The 17,926-nt window shown below is 44.5% G+C and overlaps 1 protein-coding gene across 4 annotated transcripts in view; it reads left to right on the top strand.

The window, feature by feature from the left end:
- LOC111150708 (integrator complex subunit 7) overlaps nucleotides 1-10,646 on the top strand; it is a 91,591-nt gene extending 80,945 nt beyond the window's left edge. The window contains exons 17-20 of one of the 4 annotated variants that reach the window (XM_022508251.1): nucleotides 821-953; nucleotides 4,134-4,232; nucleotides 5,767-5,952; nucleotides 9,166-10,646. In XM_022508251.1, the coding sequence (XP_022363959.1) occupies nucleotides 821-953; nucleotides 4,134-4,232; nucleotides 5,767-5,952; nucleotides 9,166-9,453 (706 nt within the window). In that variant the 3' untranslated portion in view covers nucleotides 9,454-10,646. The remainder of the gene's footprint in view (nucleotides 1-820; nucleotides 954-4,133; nucleotides 4,233-5,766; nucleotides 5,953-9,165) is intronic. The other 3 variants (XM_022508253.1, XM_022508252.1, XM_022508254.1) reach the window with 3 other exon arrangements.
- Nucleotides 10,647-17,926: the final 7,280 nt, after the last annotated feature.

Here is a 17,926-nt window from a genome sequence, read left to right as displayed (position 1 = left end):
CGTGGTGCCTTTGAACACACACAGTAGGTGTTGAAAGGGTAATAAGAGAAGACTAAGAACAGTCTGATGCCCGGTGTGGCTGAAGTACCTATACTGCCTTTGCAAGTACTCCCATGGAAGTTTAGTTAGAATACAAAAGCTTTGCTTTCTTTTCTCACTTAGAAATACTTTCAGAAATACTTTTTGGGGTGTGAGGCAGTAGAGGAAGAAGGAGGAAATCTAGGTCAAATTTTCCCAGCATGTTCTATGTGCTCGCTCTCTCCTGAACATTCCCGCACCTTCCCTATCTGTGCTCTGGATTCATGCCATTTCCGCAGCCCTGAGCGCCCACCACACTTCTCTCCACATCTTATCCGACCTGCTTGCTCAGTGGTTTGTTCAGGATCCATCTCTTCTATGGCATTCCCCACTCCCTCCACATTCTGATCTTTTATTTATATATCTTCACTGGTTATGGGGCACTTAGCCCGCGGGCTTTATGCTGCTTGTTACCTTTTCAAATCTCTTGAGTCTCCTTCACCTCATGGCAGAGGCAAGGGTGAAGTATTTTTCTACTACCTAACAACCAAAGTGATCAGCCTTACATAATTTGAAGTCAGGTCTGGGTGTGAATTCCAGGCTTGACACTTACTAGTTACGTGACTGAAAGCAAGTCACTTAACGCCTTCAAGCCTCAGTTGGCTCATCTGTAAAATGGGAACAGCGGTGCCTACGTCGTTATTTTACCAAATAAATGAGAATACGTAGAAAGTGTCTGACACGTTTAGACATTAAGATGGTGACCGTTTTGGTTGATTAATTGCTACTGATATGACCTCAGTTTCCAGGAATCTGGGTCTGCTGGAGCTGCGCATGCGGACAGCGAGTATGAGCGGAGAATGATGTCTGTGTACAATCGCGTCTTGGAGGAGGTGGACTCACTTGATCGGAAATGCACCCCTGTTTCTTACATGGCAAGTGGCATTTGTTTCATTGAGTTTTTAGGACACAGACGTGGGTTTTTATCCAACTCGGGCACTTCCTAACCCTGTGACTTCAGTCAGTTCACCTGTCTGCTGTTTTTTTTCCATGCGGGTTTTGTAACAAACAGGGCTGCTCTCATACCTGCCTCGCAGCATCGCCGTCCATGGCAGTGCTTGGCACCTCTGCGGCTGCTGCACATTTAGAGTAATGGGTCAAATCTCCCACAGAACACAAAGAAGACTTCTTCCCCTCCTTTTTAACAGTCGAGCTGAAATTGCAATAGTTTTCAACCCTGGCTACACACTAGAATCATTTTGGAAGCTTTTTAAAAAATACGTCAGGACCCAGGCCCCACTCTAGATCAGTTAACTCTGAATCTCTGCTGTTGAGGGCCAGACGTTAGTATGTTTCAAGACTCCCAGGTGATGCTGTCCTGCCACCGGGGTTGAGAACCACAGGCCCACGGAAACAAAGAACGGGGCTCATTGTCTACCTGGCAATGAATCACTTCTGCCAGGGGATGCCACCAATGTCCTTTGGTGCACTGCTTCCCCTTTGGCCTGCTGAATCTCTGCGGCCTTGGGGCGTGTTGAGCTCTTGTTCTTTCTTCAGTCGTTTCTTTCAGTCGTTTCCACCACAGGACAGACTGACACACACTCACCCAGATTTTCTCCTCCCTGTCTGGGCATTCCCCAGTGTCTTAAGTCAGCTCGGGCTCCTATACGAAAATCCCTCTAGACTGGGTGGCTTGAACAACAGACACTTCTTTCTCCTAGTTGTGGGGGCTGGAAAGTCCAGAATCAAGGTGGCAGCCAGTTTGGTCCTGGTGAGGACCCTCTGCACTCTTCCACACGTTCCCCCTTCTCATTGTGCCCTCAGACCAGGGAGACAAAGGGAACTTTGGTCCCTTTTTTCTTATAAGGACACTAATCCCATCATGGGGCCCCACCTCTAATTACCAACACAGTGGGAGCTAGGACTTCAAAATAAGAGTGGGGAGAATACAGACATTCAGTCCATAAGACCAGGTCTCTGAACTCACACCCTGGGGAGTTGTCCCACCCTGCTAGATGCTGATATCCCCTGCAGCTCTCTTCTGGCTCCCACTCTTCTCACTCTGTCCTCTCACCTTTTATCAAGTGTGTAAGAAGAAATTGACAAGGTGTGTTGCAGAAGAGTTAGATCAAATTTCAGGACGGGAACTTTCCTGGACATACGCTTTCCGCATACGATCGTCAATACATACTTGCTGAACTGAATCAACAGGGTAGTTTGACATTGAGATTTGGTTGCTGAGGGTCAGAGTAAAGATAATCTTTGAAGGAGATATACACATCTGTGCAAGACATTGATTAAATATCAAAAAATACAAAGGCTGGAAAGTGCCGGATTCAACAAAGAAGAGAGTGCTGGTGCTCTGCTAGTCCTCCTGCTGGTTTACTAACCATAGCATGGGACTTTGTGTCTCCAGACGCTTCCTGTTTGGTCATCTGCTGCTGACGTGGAGGTGTGCCCCAGGTGCTGACGGCCCGAGGCCATCCACACTGTCCCTGTAATTGTAAAATCTGCATCCATTCTTTTGAAAGGGAGAATGGTGCCTTTTTGCCAGGGAATAGCCTGAGGTCACTTGTGGTCCGCTTTGCTCCATCCTTGAAAGAGGTGTCTCTCCTCTAGTATGCTTGGCATCAGACTTCCACCCCTAGCAGGATGTCCCTGCAAATGTTTCCCAGATCCCTTGTTGCGGGAGGTTGAATAATGTTGCATTGGCAATTAAACCTGAAGAAAGAGACACAACGTGTTGGAATCTGTGTTGTGGTTTTCTCAAGGAAGAGATCTGCCATTTGTATCATGGGCCTGTTGGACACAAAGTGTTCAGCACCCTGAAACCAGTAAGGGTGGGATCTGCCCGTGCGCAGCCTTAATGCCCAACTGTTCAAAATTGTTTACAACAGAGGCAACTCGGGGGCACCCTGCTTGGCATCAGGAGCTTAGAAGGCAGGCCTCAGAGTAGAGTGGTTTTCACCCTGAGGTGCTTTGGGGCCGCTGATGGGGAAGTAGACTGAGGAGGGGAGGGTAGACCAACCGGAATAGTTCTGGGTCCCCCAGAGTTACACGTGTTCTGACGGCTCTGTAGTTTTTTGTCTGCTAAGCTGGTGAATTGTTGGTGAAATAGAACGAAGTCATTAAACTAAGAAACAACCTAGGTTCTAGTTCCAGCTTGTCCCCTTGCCATCTGGGTGACCTGTGTCATCAGCAAAATTGAGGATTGTCCTGGGTGACCTCTGTAGTATCTTTGACGGTGTCACGGGTGATACTCATCTCCACTCATCAAGTTGGATACAGTAAATAGGTACAGGCTTTTGTATGTCAGCCGCACCTCAATAAAGTGGTTTTAAATAAATAAATGTGTATAATATCTTAGAACTCTTAAACGCTAGTTGTATGACTGACTCCCTTTACTAAGCCTCAAAGGATTCATTGTGGTGATTCTCTTCTGCAGCTTTTCTGGGAGTTTCAAAACTCAGTTAAGTTTGTGAAATGGATTTTTGAAGTAAGATCCTCTTACTGAAATTTCAGAGTTCTGTGGAGTTGAACTGTATAGTCGTTCTTACTCAGAATTCCAATAAGTTTCCACCATCGCTCATTCTCCGGGGACCCCCTGGCCACAAGGACAGGGAAGCCACCCTCTGGATATGGGAGGGAAGAACAAGGCAGCAAGGCTCCCCAAAACCAAAACCGAGATTTGGTGTTAGGCCTCAGACATCAGTGTACTGCGCTGGCTTCCTTATCATCTGTTCTTGATCCTACCTTACCATAAGAAAGTGACCCTATATTGTAGTATCTAAACTAATTATATAATACTATACCTAATAGCTCTAATGCTACAGAAATGCACAATTTGTGCATTATTTGGCCTGCAAGATTTTCTCCTACATTTCACTTTTTATTAAATATACTTAAAAGTAAAGTAAAAATCTGCAGTTGTACTCCTTGACACGAATGATTTGGCAAACATTTGGGTGTTCTGCCTGTTTCCTGATGGGTATGTACCTTTGCAGTGTTCTTCAAAAGACCATTTGTACTTTTTAAACTTCTTCCTGAAAGTACCATTTGTTGATGAAATTTGGAAATTTATTTTCATTTGACTTAGTTTCTTTTTTCCCTCCCAGCATACAGCATGCCTCTGCGATGCCATCATTTCCTTGCTGAAAGTTCCTCTTTCGTTTCAGAGATATTTTTTCCAGAAACTGCAGTCTACCAGCATCAAGGTAACACTACCAAAATACAGAGGTTAATATAGATTAAAAACCCAGTTACCTTCCTGGAATACATGGGCTATAGCTCTGCTTCAGGATCTTACCTTTGGTTTTGATAAAACGGACACCCTTTTGTTTTAAATTTTTTATACCTTTATCAAGTGGTTTGGTGAAGGTAATGGGATTTGGGAGTTAAGTAAGCCCTTTCCTTCCTTACGGTCGTGTCAGTGCCTGGTGGGTGGGGTAGACAGGCGTTTGGCAACCTGCAGCTCTGTCCCTTGTCTCCAAGAATAATTTGAGAGGGTTTCTTTCTTTTTTTTTTTTTTAAGATTTTTTTAAAATTATTTATTTATTTATTTTTATTTACTTGACAGACAGAGATCATAAGTAGGGAGAGAGAGGGAGGGGGGAGCAGGCTCCTGCTGAGCAGAGCGCCCAGGGCTCGATCTCAGGACCTTGAGATTATGACCTGAGCTGAAAGCAGAGACTTAACAGACTGAACCACCCAGGCATCCCGGTAGGTTTTCCTCATAGTCCTCTACAAGGACCTTGAGCCGAGTTCATGTCTGATTGGGCTTTTCAGAATTCAGTCTGGCAAAACGTTACCAGTCCTACCTCCAGAGCGCTTTTGTCTGTGAGTATCACGTTTTGAGGAGCTGGCCAATGAGAAGGGCTAGTATTTGAAAATATTTGAGCCACTCCAAATTCAAAATTTCTTTTTGATTCAGAGAATGGAATTGTTGGAAGAGGTGGAAAACTAGCCTCCAGGAGATTTCCTGGATTATCCCTCTGTCAGTAAATGTCTTCAGTGCACTTTTGCATATCCGTTTAAATGCTTCTGGTTGTAAATAACAGAGTATTCCATTTCAGAATGATCTGGGTAATAAGGAAAATTGATTCTCTTAGATAAGAGGTCTTCGGGTAGGATGTGCGTGGGGTTGACTGACGCAGTGTTCAACATTGTCAGAAAGACCCACCTCTTCCATCTTTTCATTCAGCAGAGTTTGGGCTTTCTGTAATTTAAAGGTATTTGGGATTTTTAATACGTTCTTAAATAAAAACTAATGAGAAGTTAAAATGTCATTTGGTTCATTTGTGCAACTTGACTTTTATCCCACTGTGACTTGATCATACATTTAATTCTTGAATTTTAAATTCACTTGCCCTTGAATTTAGCCTTTTTAACATTACGTGAGACCAAAGAGACAGCAGCTAGATATGAAAATTTACATAGCGCATTTCCCTGCTGGAATTGGTTCATTGTCAAAGAAATGCCCCACTGCAGAAACGGGGAAGACTAGGGCCTTCACTGTTTTCTGTTACCCTCACACAGAACTGGGGTTTGGGGTAGAAGACACAGTGGTATTTAGCAGAGACATTAGGGAGAAAGAACCCTTGACCTGAAAAGTGCATTTGTTTGGTTGTCCCAGTGGTCAGGTCCTTAGCTGTGTAACGCTGTAACCTGTAGACAAAAATCAGCACAAACGTTTGCTGGAAGAAAGCTTGTTCTTGCTTGTGAGCATTGATCTTCATGTTGGTCTTCCAGCTGGCTCTGTCACCATCGCCCCGCAACCCTGCAGAGCCCATCGCTGTCCAGAATAACCAGCAGCTGGCGCTAAAGGTAGAGGGAGTGGTTCAACACGGATCTAAACCAGGACTGTTCCGCAAAATTCAGTCCGTCTGTCTGAATGTTTCTTCCACGCTACAGAGTAAATCCGGACAAGACTACAAGGTAATTTAGAAAAGAGGCACAGTTGCGATGTGGATTTTAGCAGCTCATTCATGGAAGTTTTCCAGTCGTTTCCATGGTTAAGCAGATTGCAGTGAAACCTCCCAAGGGGAGAGACGTGGACATAAGTTAAAAGCACATATTGGGGTTTGAGGGGCTGATAAATAATACCTCTCTTTTCTCTGCTTGAACCAGTTGATAGAGAACATCCAGGCAGACAGAGATCAAAATATGAGCCTTACTGTTCAGCGATGGGGAAACCTAGCTCAGGGGCCTGGCAACCAGGACCTCCTTGCCTTACACCTCTGAATTGAATTTTCCCACCCAGCTTCAGCCTCTGCACATAAGAGCCTGCCCCTGTAAAATCAATGGCAGGGAGGAGCATCCTGATGTCCAGAGAAGGGAAAGAGAAGGTCTTACCTCCCCATGCTCAGTTCTTACCCAAAAAGTTAGCAGTCAGTAGAATTCACCTCCTCCCCTGGAGACCAGTGTTGTTCATCTAATGAGAAGTTCCTCCACATGGCGGGGAAACATCAAGAGTGGGGAATTAGTGCCTCCCTAACTCCCCTTCCCCCAAAATACACATCTAATTATTTCTCTCTATTTTAAGTGGATACTAGCATTCTCTAAAGAAAAGAGATACACAACATTGACAGACAACGGTCAGATAAAGTAAAATCTTTCCTTAAGGGTTATACAACCCTTTCCTAGGGTTATACAACCCTAGGAATTTGCTGCTTTGACAGAGCATGATGTAGGTAACCAAAAGTCATGCTTGCTTTGTTAGCCAAGGCCAAGCTGCTAAATACTATGGCATACCAGTATTCCAAATGCAGAACGCTCCTTCCTTTAGACATCTCTTTCTGGTGGTTTATTCACAGAAAATAGAGCAAGGGAACTAGTACACAATTGTATGAACAGAGTTGTTCAAATGCCCAGATTGGTTATGTCCAGGTTTATTGTGGGCATACTTGAACTGAGCTCCATAATAAGGAAGAGAATATTAGTAAAGATATAAAAAGAGAACATTTTATTCTCTTTGGTGGTTTTGGTGGTTTTAGGCTAAAAAGCCACGAGAAGGTATGGTTTTTTCTTTGGTAACTTTCACTCCCTTCTTTGCCAGCACTGATAAAGCTCAGACTTCATTCTCTTGCTCTCTTCGACTCCTGTAACACAGACTGTGGTGCCCTATGTAGCCCCATGTAGCAAAGATGTGATGAATGATGACAAAAGTCACATCCTGTGTGTAGAGTACAAGTGTTATGTTTGGGCAATCCTATTGTCATGGAAGGTCGTGGTGAGAATTTACATAATTAACCTACCCCTGTCTGCAGCTGTCTCCTCATTTAGGGCTGAAAGAACAGTGATTCTCTTTGTTTCTTGTATACAGTGATTTCTACTGTTAAGAAAAAAACCATTCAAGCCAGTCTTCTGCTTACTAACTTACCTCTCGAGGCATTGCATAAAGTCAGGAAGCCGGTAGAATAAATCATACGGTACAAGGTTCGTCATGTTATTTGCAGTGAGTTTTCCACTTGAAATCATCATCTATTCAGTGATCGGGTTGTTAGTCCTATTTCTGGTCCTTTTAAGGAAGTTCCTGGCTGGTAGGCATATTCTTTAGGGACATAAAAACCCTACAGAAGTTGTGCAAACAGAACAGGGCCTATAAATAATTCTAAGATCTCGAATTGGTCAGCGACTTCATCTCATCAACGTTATAGGTGAATGTCTGTCTGGAGTCCTGACCTCATGATATGCTCATTTAATCACAGAGCTTTAGGGCATGTTTATGTCATTGATTGTGCAACAAAAACACACACATAAACCTAGAAAAATCCGGCCAAATAGTCATTCGGGTTACCTTTATATGCGTTCCAGAATCCGTATCTCTCTTGGCATGCTTCACCTTGGGTATAGGTCAGGGTGTACCAGCAGGTGCTACTCTGTTCCTTGAAGGCCAGAGACATGGATGTCTAGCTAAGTAAGTGAACAGGCCCATGAACTTGTGTTTTATGATACACTGTGCTTCCAGTCTGAATAAGATACTGATTATCAGGTAAGCACTGTACAAGTTCTAAAAATTTGTGAAAGGAGGTAGGAAAGATTGCATTACTGAAGCAATGTAAGATCAGACTAGGTAAGAGGAAGAACTCTAACTTGTATTTAACTAGTGTTAGGTTCTTCTTCAGTGTCTTGGATTTTAAACTCTGTGAAACAGGTGCTTGCACCCTGTTTCCTCAGAATCTGTCTTCACAGAGTAAAGGAAGCTGGGGATTGGAGTTGGGGTGGAGTGAGCAAGGGTAGGAGAGGAAAATTTTCTTTTCCACTGTCTTAGGGTCTCCAGCCGGGCCCAAGACTAAACTGACATTGAGGCAGATTAACATAAGAAAGGCATTCACATTTCTTTGAATGGTACACGGACATGGGAGTCTTCACAAGACAATGGAAACCCAAAGAAGTGACCAGAGCAGAAAGCTTATGTGAGTTTTAGACAAAGAAAGGGTAAATTTGTGAAGACAGAAGACGAAGGGGTTGAGGGGCAGTCAGCCAGGGAAGTGACTGGGAGCGAAGAGGGAGGGAGGGAAGAGCAGGGGTGGAGGTTGGGGGACACCTGGGTGAGGTGGGGGTCATTGGAATTTATTTGTGGGGTGCGTTTCAGCGTTGACTGCCAGTTTCTGGTGATGAGGATGTTCTCTTCTTCTTGGTACAGAGAAGGGCACCTTTCTCATGGGAGATTTTATGACCTGTTTGAGGTAAAAATGGGGAGGTCAGAGCCATTCCTCCATCTGCTGTTTCTCCAGTGCCTTTATCTTGAAATCATGTGCCAGTGCAGCACATTATGAGGTGGCACGTCCGGAGCTCCTTCACAAGGAAGAAGGGGCGGCATATGGGGACGGGGAGGCAGGGGGAGAGGCTCATTCTACTCAATGATAGTGAGGGCGCAGGATCGCTTAATACTCAAGAGTGTCTGCTCTGGAGTTAGCCTGCCTTGGTTCAGATGCCATCCTCACCTCTCATCAGCTGTGTGACCTTGGAGAAATTACTTAACCTCTCTGCCTCAGTTTCCTCATCTATAAGGCAAGGGTAAAAATGGTACCTAAACCTCTTGGTTGTTTGCAGAGATTAAGTAAGCACTTCGTATGGGGCCTGGCTCACAGTAAGCACTGAGTGAATGTTAGCTATTATTGTCATTTAACAATTTTTTCATTCCAGATACCCATCGACAATATGACCAATGAGATGGAGCAGAGGGTTGAGCCTCATAACGATTACTTCAGTACTCAGTTTCTGTTGAACTTTGCCATCCTTGGAACACACAACATTACAGTGGAATCTTCAGTGAAAGATGCCAATGGTATTGTGTGGAAGACAGGTCCCAGAACTACCATATTTGTAAAATCCTTGGAAGACCCCTATTCCCAGCAAATTCGCCTACAGCAGCAGCAAGCCCAGCAGCCATTACAACAGCAGCAACAACGAAATGCCTACTCTCGGTTTTAGCCACATGAGGGATGTGCTCCTGGCTTTATAGGAATTGATCAAATGGGCAAAAACAATTTGATTTTTCATATGGATTCAGATATAAAAGTTAGAATGTGGAGTTTGTTTATTCATTGCTTTCTATAATGTAATACTCCAGGGGGAAGAAAAGGGTTTGTTTTTCTTTAAAAATTTAATTTGAGAAATAACTGGGCTCCTAGCCAGCAAGATTTTTTGTCCTTGTTCCTTCTTGAACCAAGTCCCTTATCATCTGTTTGACATTTTCATTGTTTTATTTTTGTTTTTCTGTTGCTGAGCCTCATCTTTCTTGTTCAAGAAAAGTCATGTGTTGGGATCACTGAGTTAATAGATTTGACTCCCTGTCCATCAAAATACATCACTCACCACCCGGCACAGACCTCTCACTCTGAGCCAGGCATCGGGAAGTTCTAACCGGTCAGTACAGAGTTGACCTGCGGCCACAGAAAACGAGTTCTCCCCTGGATGGACTTCACTGTGTCCCCTGAAATCCATTTTCTGGATTTTGAGAGCATGCAGTCTCGCCGAATTGAAACATCCTGCTATATTATTTCAACTACCTACCTGTCTTTTCTATGCTAATTTATTGATTTAGTATTTTATTGACCTCCCCAAAACAGCTAACAATTACATGCAAAAATTGGAGATGAATCATTTGTGTTTTCTAGTATGTATGTGGTTTTGTTTATAGTATAGACTTTTTACACTATTTCCAAGAGTGAAAAAACTCACATTTACTGTCTTAATGTTTTAAATTAGAAGAACAGATCTTTTGATTGGTTTCTTCTTGGCAAGTTATGTAATTCTAGACTTGATAGTCTAGAAAGAACAGCCTTTTTGTAACACAACCTCGATTAGTTGGGATGCTCAGGGAATAGAAGTTTTCTGGTTAGTCAGAAAACCCCATTTTTTCAATTTCAATACTGGTTGAAAACCATTCTAAAATATAATACTAATAAACTTTCTTATCTTAACACGGTATACTAGATGTAATTTACCTGTTCGTTCTCATTTGGATCATTCAGTGCTTGGGACAATGGTTTTCTAAACATCAGGGATCACAGGGCTGCACACGATGGTGATACGGACAGTTTGGGCTGTAAGCAGATCCTGAGATGAAGCAGGGCACATTCCCTGGAGGCTTTCTTTTTAAATAAATCTCTCATTTTCTTTGCTTCTGTTTTGCCTTTTTTTTCTTTAAAGTCAACATTAGCTCAAAGGAAAAAATAAATGAATTAGTTTTTCTTTTTTCCTTGTCATGTTGCCTCCAGTGGTGAGAAATGGTTGGCAACTCAGATTCCTCTGAGATTACTGGGCTCCATGAGCTCTTGTCCCAGCAAAACACCCTCCGCTGCCATTGGCCAGAACACGGTCATAAAACATGGAAGTCCACAGTATCCGCTGAGGATGACGTCCCTTTAAATGCAGCCCAGTTGTACACAGTGCACAATGTGGACCGCTGTGACAGCATCTGGGAACACGGGCCCAAGGAGGAATTGCCAACATGGTGCGGAGGAGGTATGCAGGACCCCTTTCCTGCTCACCAGGCATGGAAAAAACTGGACCAGAAAGGTTGTTCTCTGATGAATTAACTCCGTGACCCTGGGCAAGTTACTTTATCTCTCTAGAGTAGTTTCTTTGTACAATGACTGAATTAGACAGGATCTCTTGACTCCAATCTAGAGTTATATCGGGTGACTAAAAGACCAAAAAAGAGCTCTTAAAAAGGGGGGGGCAGGGGCGCCTGGGTGGCTCAGTGGGTTAAGCCGCTGCCTTCGGCTCAGGTCATGATCTCAGAGTCCTGGGATCGAGCCCCGCATCGGGCTCCTTGCTCAGTGGGGAGCCTGCTTCTCTCTCTGCCTCTGCCTGCCTCTCTGCCTGCTTGTGCTCTCTCTCTCTCTCTCTCTCTCTCTCTCTCTGTCAAATAAATAAATAAAATCTTTAAAAAAAAAAAGGGGGGGGCATACGGGGGGACGGACATTTTTTAAAAATTCAGTGTCTATTTTCAGAATGAAATTTTATAATGTCGATTTCAGGTTTCTGGTACTGTTTTAAGACAGAATTCCCAAGAAAAGAAGCAAATCTTGTAAACCACCAATTCTCCCCCAGTTCCCTTTGAGACCTTCCCAGATTTTATGTTCTTAAAAGACTTTTTTGATAGCTACAGTTATAAACTCTTTGACTTGGTATACTGGATGGCTCCTGGCACAAACTTGGAAAGGAATTATTAATAAAAACAAATCCAAGTAGTTCAGAGTAGGAAAATAACTCCTGAAGAAAAAAAAAAAAAGGCTACTTTAATTGAGTATGTCATTAGATCCAGGATTGGAACTCTGATTTTATGTTTGGTATAATGTCTACTGCATTCTTGGCATCAACTGCTAAGCAATTATTTGAGGTAAAGGGAAATTACATTTATAATTTCAACACTACAGTAATGAATGTAAAGAAAAAGAAATACTCAGGGAAAGATGAAGGAAAGAAAGACATACTGATCGTGAAGTGAACATGTCCCCTGAACTTAGAAATACAGATAATAAAAGGGGTTGGCTGATTGATTCCAGAACACGGGGCTAATTTTTCTCAGTGTTTAGCAGCTTTGCAGTATAGCCTGGTGGCTCAGAGCACAGCCACTGGAGCCACACTGTCTGGGTCCAAATCCAAACTCTAACTCTGTGAACTTGGGCAAGCGACTTGATCTCTCTATGCCTCAATTTCCTTATTCCTAAAATCAGGAAAGGCGTGAGGATTAAGTGAGTTAATACAGAATTGATACATGTAAAGCATTTAACATGCTCCTAGCACATAGTAAACAGATACAGGAGCTTGCTGGCATTGTTACTATTATATCCTTCCTAATACTGTTTTTCACAGGGTTAGGTTAATTCTGAATCGTGGCATTTTATTTATTCACAATAAAAGTTACTGCTAGTCTGCTACTAAACACACATTTTAGCTATCTTCTTCTCATTTCCAATTTGGGTATGTCAAATAATAACAAAATTAACATAATGTTGACCAATACAAAATGGAATTTCTGTCTACAACCAGTATCATAAATCCTATTAAAATATTAATACCTATGTACATAGAAAATTATGAAAATACTTTCTAAAGCTGCTGATGGTCTTCAGTAGTGACAGCGATAGTACATTGACTATTTAGAAATTAAAGTACTGTTCTATTCCCGCTTAGCCTAAGAGATCTTGTGATACGACCTTTGTAGCTCAAATTAACCGAGGTGGCAAATAACGTGCAACTGGAGATACTAAGTCACTTTTCACATAAGGTATGGTTCCCAGAAGAACCAACCAACCAAACCAAGATCCTCAGACTAGGGTCCCAGAGATGTCAGTTTAAGTTCTGTATTTATAAGACTCACTTGCCGTGGATCCTTAGATCAGACCCTTGGTCCTCCTTGCCAGTAGCTGCCAGCATTGAGAATCATAGGGTCCTGCCACTTGTCACGTGGCATATATGCAGCACTTGTCCAAGAGAACTTTCTGTGATGGTGGCAATGTTCTAAGTCTGACTGGCCAATATAGCCACTAGCCCTGTGTAGCTATCGCATGTCTAAAATATGGCTAATGTGACTGAATCTTTTATTTACTTGTAGTTCAGTTAAATTTAAATAGCCTTGGATGGCTAGCCCCTGCAGAATTAGGACAGTGCAAGAGTGAGAAGAAATGAGATTCACTACTCCCTTAGGACCTAGGTAACCTTAAATAGATTTCTAGATAAGACGTCTGCATTGGAATTCTTTGGCTCGCCAAAGGGTTCATTTGAAAGACTGTAGATGACAGGGAAGGTATTTGGGATTTGTGGGTTTGCTTTGCTCCCAGTAATAACTCTGTTGCTCAACCAAACACCTGACCAAGTCTTTCTGTAATTCACCCTTGGATTTAGCCTTTGACAGTCACCAACATGACAGTCCAAAAGTCCGGTAAATGGGCTTAGATCTCTCAACAGCCAGAGGTTACGGTCTTCGTTTCCATTGCTTGCCCGAGAACACAGAGACCTGTAACACCATGGGCGAAATATTTTATTGGCTTGGCTGGAGAGAGGCCATTATTACTCTGTACTATCTCCCGGTCTAAAGTATTCATTCTATGAGTAGTTTAATTTGTAATTGCCATTGAGATTTAAACAGAATGAGTCATAGTTTTCTCCTTAAATAGTATTCCAAGACTGGGAGCCATTGATACCCACCTTCTTTTTTTTTTTTTTTTTTAAGATTTTATTTATTTATTTGACAGACGGAGATCACAAGTAGGCAGAGAGGCAGGCAGAGAGAGAGGAAGGGAAGCAGGCTCCCCGCTGAGCAGGGAGCCCGACGCGGGGCTCGATCCCAGGACCCTGGGATCATGACCTGGGCCGAAGGCAGAGGCTTTAACCCACTGAGCCACCCAGGCGCCCCTGATACCCACTTTCTAATGAAGAATGCTAAGTGATGTAAATGTGCTTTTTTCAAGTCTACCACAGGTACAAAGCATTTTTCAGTCTTTATCTTTTCCCTTATCTTCCTGCTTACTTGCTAATCTCTCCCGAAGCAATTCCTGCACAGTCAAGTTTGTTGTGCAATAATTGTCCTCTGTTTAGATCTGGTTAAAGATTGAAACATGGTGAAATGAATTTGGGGATTATCTTCCTCTCAGATCCTGTCTACAAGGTCTGGCTTTTGTCTTATAATACTTCGTGGACAAACTGAGACTAAAAATATTTTAATTGTTTATAGAGAATTATTTTTAGCAAATTATAAAGGTGAAATAGTACACATTCACTTGGTATTAGGAAATGAATCAGTCAGCAAAATGAACATCTCCTCTACCCTCAAAAGACATGATGAGTTAAAATCAGATTGTTTTACAGAGGAAAAGTATTCTCTACCTCACCTTTTGGTTTTCTGGGGAGATTTCCTTTGTGGATTTTGATGAAGCTTATTTGTGGCTATGAAGCAAAAATATTTCAAATAGAAAACTAAGACAACATAGAGCTAAATTAGACTGAAGAATTTTGAGAAGGTATCAATGTTTCCGAGGCAATGGAAGGTGAGAATAGGCCATGCTGCCTCGAGTCCCACCTCCCCGCCAACCCCAGCAGTGAAGGTAATGATGCCTTTCGCCTGTGTCCTCTCACTCTGAGACGAGCAAAGTGATGACAGAGTGTTAACACCTGCAGCCCCCACCTTGCATTCCCCGCCCCACCCTCACACACCAGGCAAAGGCAGATACCATGTGATTAGGAGAGTCAGGTCTGGAGCCCCCACCACACGCGCGTGGACGCATGCGGACTGTACACATACAATGACAAGAGTCGATGAAAAACCTATTGTGCAAATGCAAGTGGGGGAGAAGGCTCCTTGCGCTGAGCCCCACACAGTGCTGGGCTCCGAGCTGGGGGTGGGAAATGCAAAACGAATCTTGACAGGGAGATCCCTCCGGCAACGTGTAGTCTACTGACAGGAAAAGGGAAAAAAAACTTGTATTTGTACAGAATGTGGAGAGAGCTTCATAAAAGCTATTAAAAAAAAAAAAAAAAAGAAAAAGAAAAAAGAAAAAAATCTTTTTTAAAAAAAAATAAATAAAATCTTTTAAAAAATAAATAAAAGCTATTAACAGAGCCCAAAATATGCCATTTCTGAAATTTTTTTTTAAGATTTTATTTATTTATTTGACAGAGATCACAAGTAGGCAGAGAGGCAGGCAGAGAGAGAGAGAAGGGGAAGCAGGCTCCCCGCTGAGCAGAGAGCCCGATTCGGGGCTCGATCCCAGGACCTCGGGATCATGACCTGAGCTGAAGGCAGAGGCTTAACCCACTGAGCCACCCAGGCGCCCCCATTTTTGAAATTCTAATAGCATCTCCCCTTGTACATAACAGGCCAGGCTCTTAGGTAATTAGAAAATGGCCATCGGGGCACCTGGGTGGCTCAGTGCTTAAGCCTCTGCCTTCAGCTCAGGTCATGATCTCAGGGTCCTAGAATCGAGTCCCGCATCGGGCTCTCTGCTCTGCGGGGAGCCTGCTTCCTCCTCTCTCTCTGCCTCTGCCTGCTTCTCTGCCTACTTGTGATCTCTCTCTGTCAAATAAATAAAATCTTTAAAAAGAAAGAAAGAAAGAAAATGACCATCATTTGGCATTTTCTCCTTTCGCAGCACTCGGAAGAGCAAGTGTCCTTCCTTCTCAGAGGGCCTCTAATCAGGGACGATTGGGTACCTACTCCTTGGAAGCCAGAGAGGAACAAAAGAGCATTTGGAAAAAAGATACACCCCTGAAGTGTGAAGTCAACATTTGGCCTTGAGGAGATAGGAGCTTACACTCCAAAAGAATTCAATATTGTCTCACGTTGCAGAAGCTACTGCTGCTTCTAGCCAGGCCGCTGGATGACACAAACCTCCAATGTCACATTTCAAGGTATCAGGGCCTTGGGGAGAAATGACTGTAATCACAGAATCACTTAAGCAACATCAGATCTATCCTACTTAGTGGTTACAGGGTCCCCTGGGATGCTCAAAAGCGTATTAGCCCGGCTAGAATCGTCTCTCAGGGAGTGAGCTCATCAGGAATCTCTCCTTGAGGGCCCTTGACACAGGAGAGGGCCCGTGAGTCTATCCTAAGCCCTACCTCTCCCTCCTTCCTCCCCCGAGCAGCTGACCAGGAGTAGCTGATGGAAAGCACTTTTCCTTCACCCCGAGCTCTAGCGGTACCTCGGCTGACACCCCGGGGCTCTGTGGCTCAGTCAGCAGCATCCGTCTGAGCTGCAGCCTGTGAGTTTGGACAGAGTCCCCAGACCTGCGCCCAAGGTACAGCTAACAAGGACACAATTTTAAAAACGGATGACGCTTTTTATTCATTCACCAAATGTTTCTTGAACACGTGCCGGGTGTCAGGAGCTGGGGGCGCGGTGACGGACGAGCTCCTTGGGCTGGTAGCCATTTGCTTGTGCACAGGCCGTGGGAGGGAGCTCCCGAGGTGGCGGATCATCGGCTCCAGGAAAGCAGGAGAAGACGGGGTTTGGACAGGACTGTCCAGGCTAGAGTCGCTGCTGTTTGCAGTGTGGCCCTTCAAGAAAGCGCTCAGCCTGACCCCTGGTCCTTTTGTGTCTACCATCTTCACAGGTCACCAAGTGCTTCCTTACTCCCAGCCTGAACCCCTCACAGCAACCGACCCCCTGCCTCAGTTCCCCGTGCTTGAGGGAAATGGAAAACTCCCCAAAACCATGGTCATAGGGAAACAGCTCTGTTCCCAACACAGTCTACCCTGACCCCAGCCGTGCCACACTGAAAAGCGCTTCCGTCGCTCCAGGCAGGGCAGAGACATCCTCGCCGTGACTCCTCCAAGCAGACGTGACAGCTGGAATCCCTCCGTGACCAGCAGCAAGTGCAGCCTCGCGTACAGCGGTCTGCGGCCTGACCTTCGGCGGCGGCGGCACACATGTGGACAGATGGTGGCGAAAGTCGCCTTGTGCCGTCCAAGGGAAGAGACAACTCGCTCCACTGTCCCATGCCCCACACCAACCCCCAGCCTCTTCGGAGTCTCTTGTTTCCTAACATCTCACAGAGATGAGGAGAAGATGAGATGAGAAGAAGCCTTGGCTTCTTCCATCTGTGAAATGGGGCTAAGGACTCTCCTGCTGAAGAGTCGTGAGCTGAATGTCATCGTGCCTGCACCAAGCCTGCTGCTTCGCAAGGACCCACCAGTTGTCAGTTGTCCTCTGCCTCTGTGGTGGGGTGGCCAGTGCGACCTGGTGGTCCAGGGGATGGCAGGAAAAGAAACCTCAGCCTCGAGAAATCGTGATGTCTCAGACCATCTCTGCCTTAAAGGAAGATGCTGTCCCCAGGCGTCTGAGGACCTGAAAGTACTAGAATGTGTTAGACTCACAAGCAATGTATTACTCTCTTGGGAGGGGAGCAGTCATATTCACCAGCGTCCCTGTCAGCACCGTCTTTGAGTGCCCCTCACCCCGAGCAGGGGGGGAGAACAAAACAGAAGTATCACCGGCGCAGTGAGCCAACCCAGGCTTCTCTGTCATTCTTTCTGAGTTACTCAGCATCTGCACAAAAAGCGGGCTTATAGCCAACCTCCGTCCCTGCCCTCAGATCTATTGGCCATAAGCCCCTCGATTCAGTGGACACTTTCTACCTGACTGAACATAACTATTTTCCCACTGATGAGACTTAACCATTTTCCCCCAAATGCAGAATACGAGTCAAGGAGACTTAAAATGGAGACGTTTAGGTTGGCTAAAAGGAAGAACTTAGTGAACTGTGAACATAATTAAGGAGAGGGGCTTTTGGACTGTGTGAGCTGTGCTGTCCGATCACAGGGGTACGTTTGCCAACGGCCTCTCTGGAGGCAGAGGGATGGACTGTCTGACCTCTCGGCCCCATTCCATCAGCGGGAGCCCCTGCCCGAGGCAGGCTCCCTGGGTGAGGGCTCTGCCTGGGAGAGGGGGTGCGGC

This window comes from Enhydra lutris, unplaced genomic scaffold (genome assembly GCF_002288905.1).
Source record: "Enhydra lutris kenyoni isolate GAN:26980312 unplaced genomic scaffold, ASM228890v2 scaffoldscaffold24, whole genome shotgun sequence".
NCBI classification, from domain to species: domain Eukaryota; kingdom Metazoa; phylum Chordata; class Mammalia; order Carnivora; family Mustelidae; genus Enhydra; species Enhydra lutris.
This window is presented reverse-complemented; position numbering and strand designations above follow the sequence as displayed.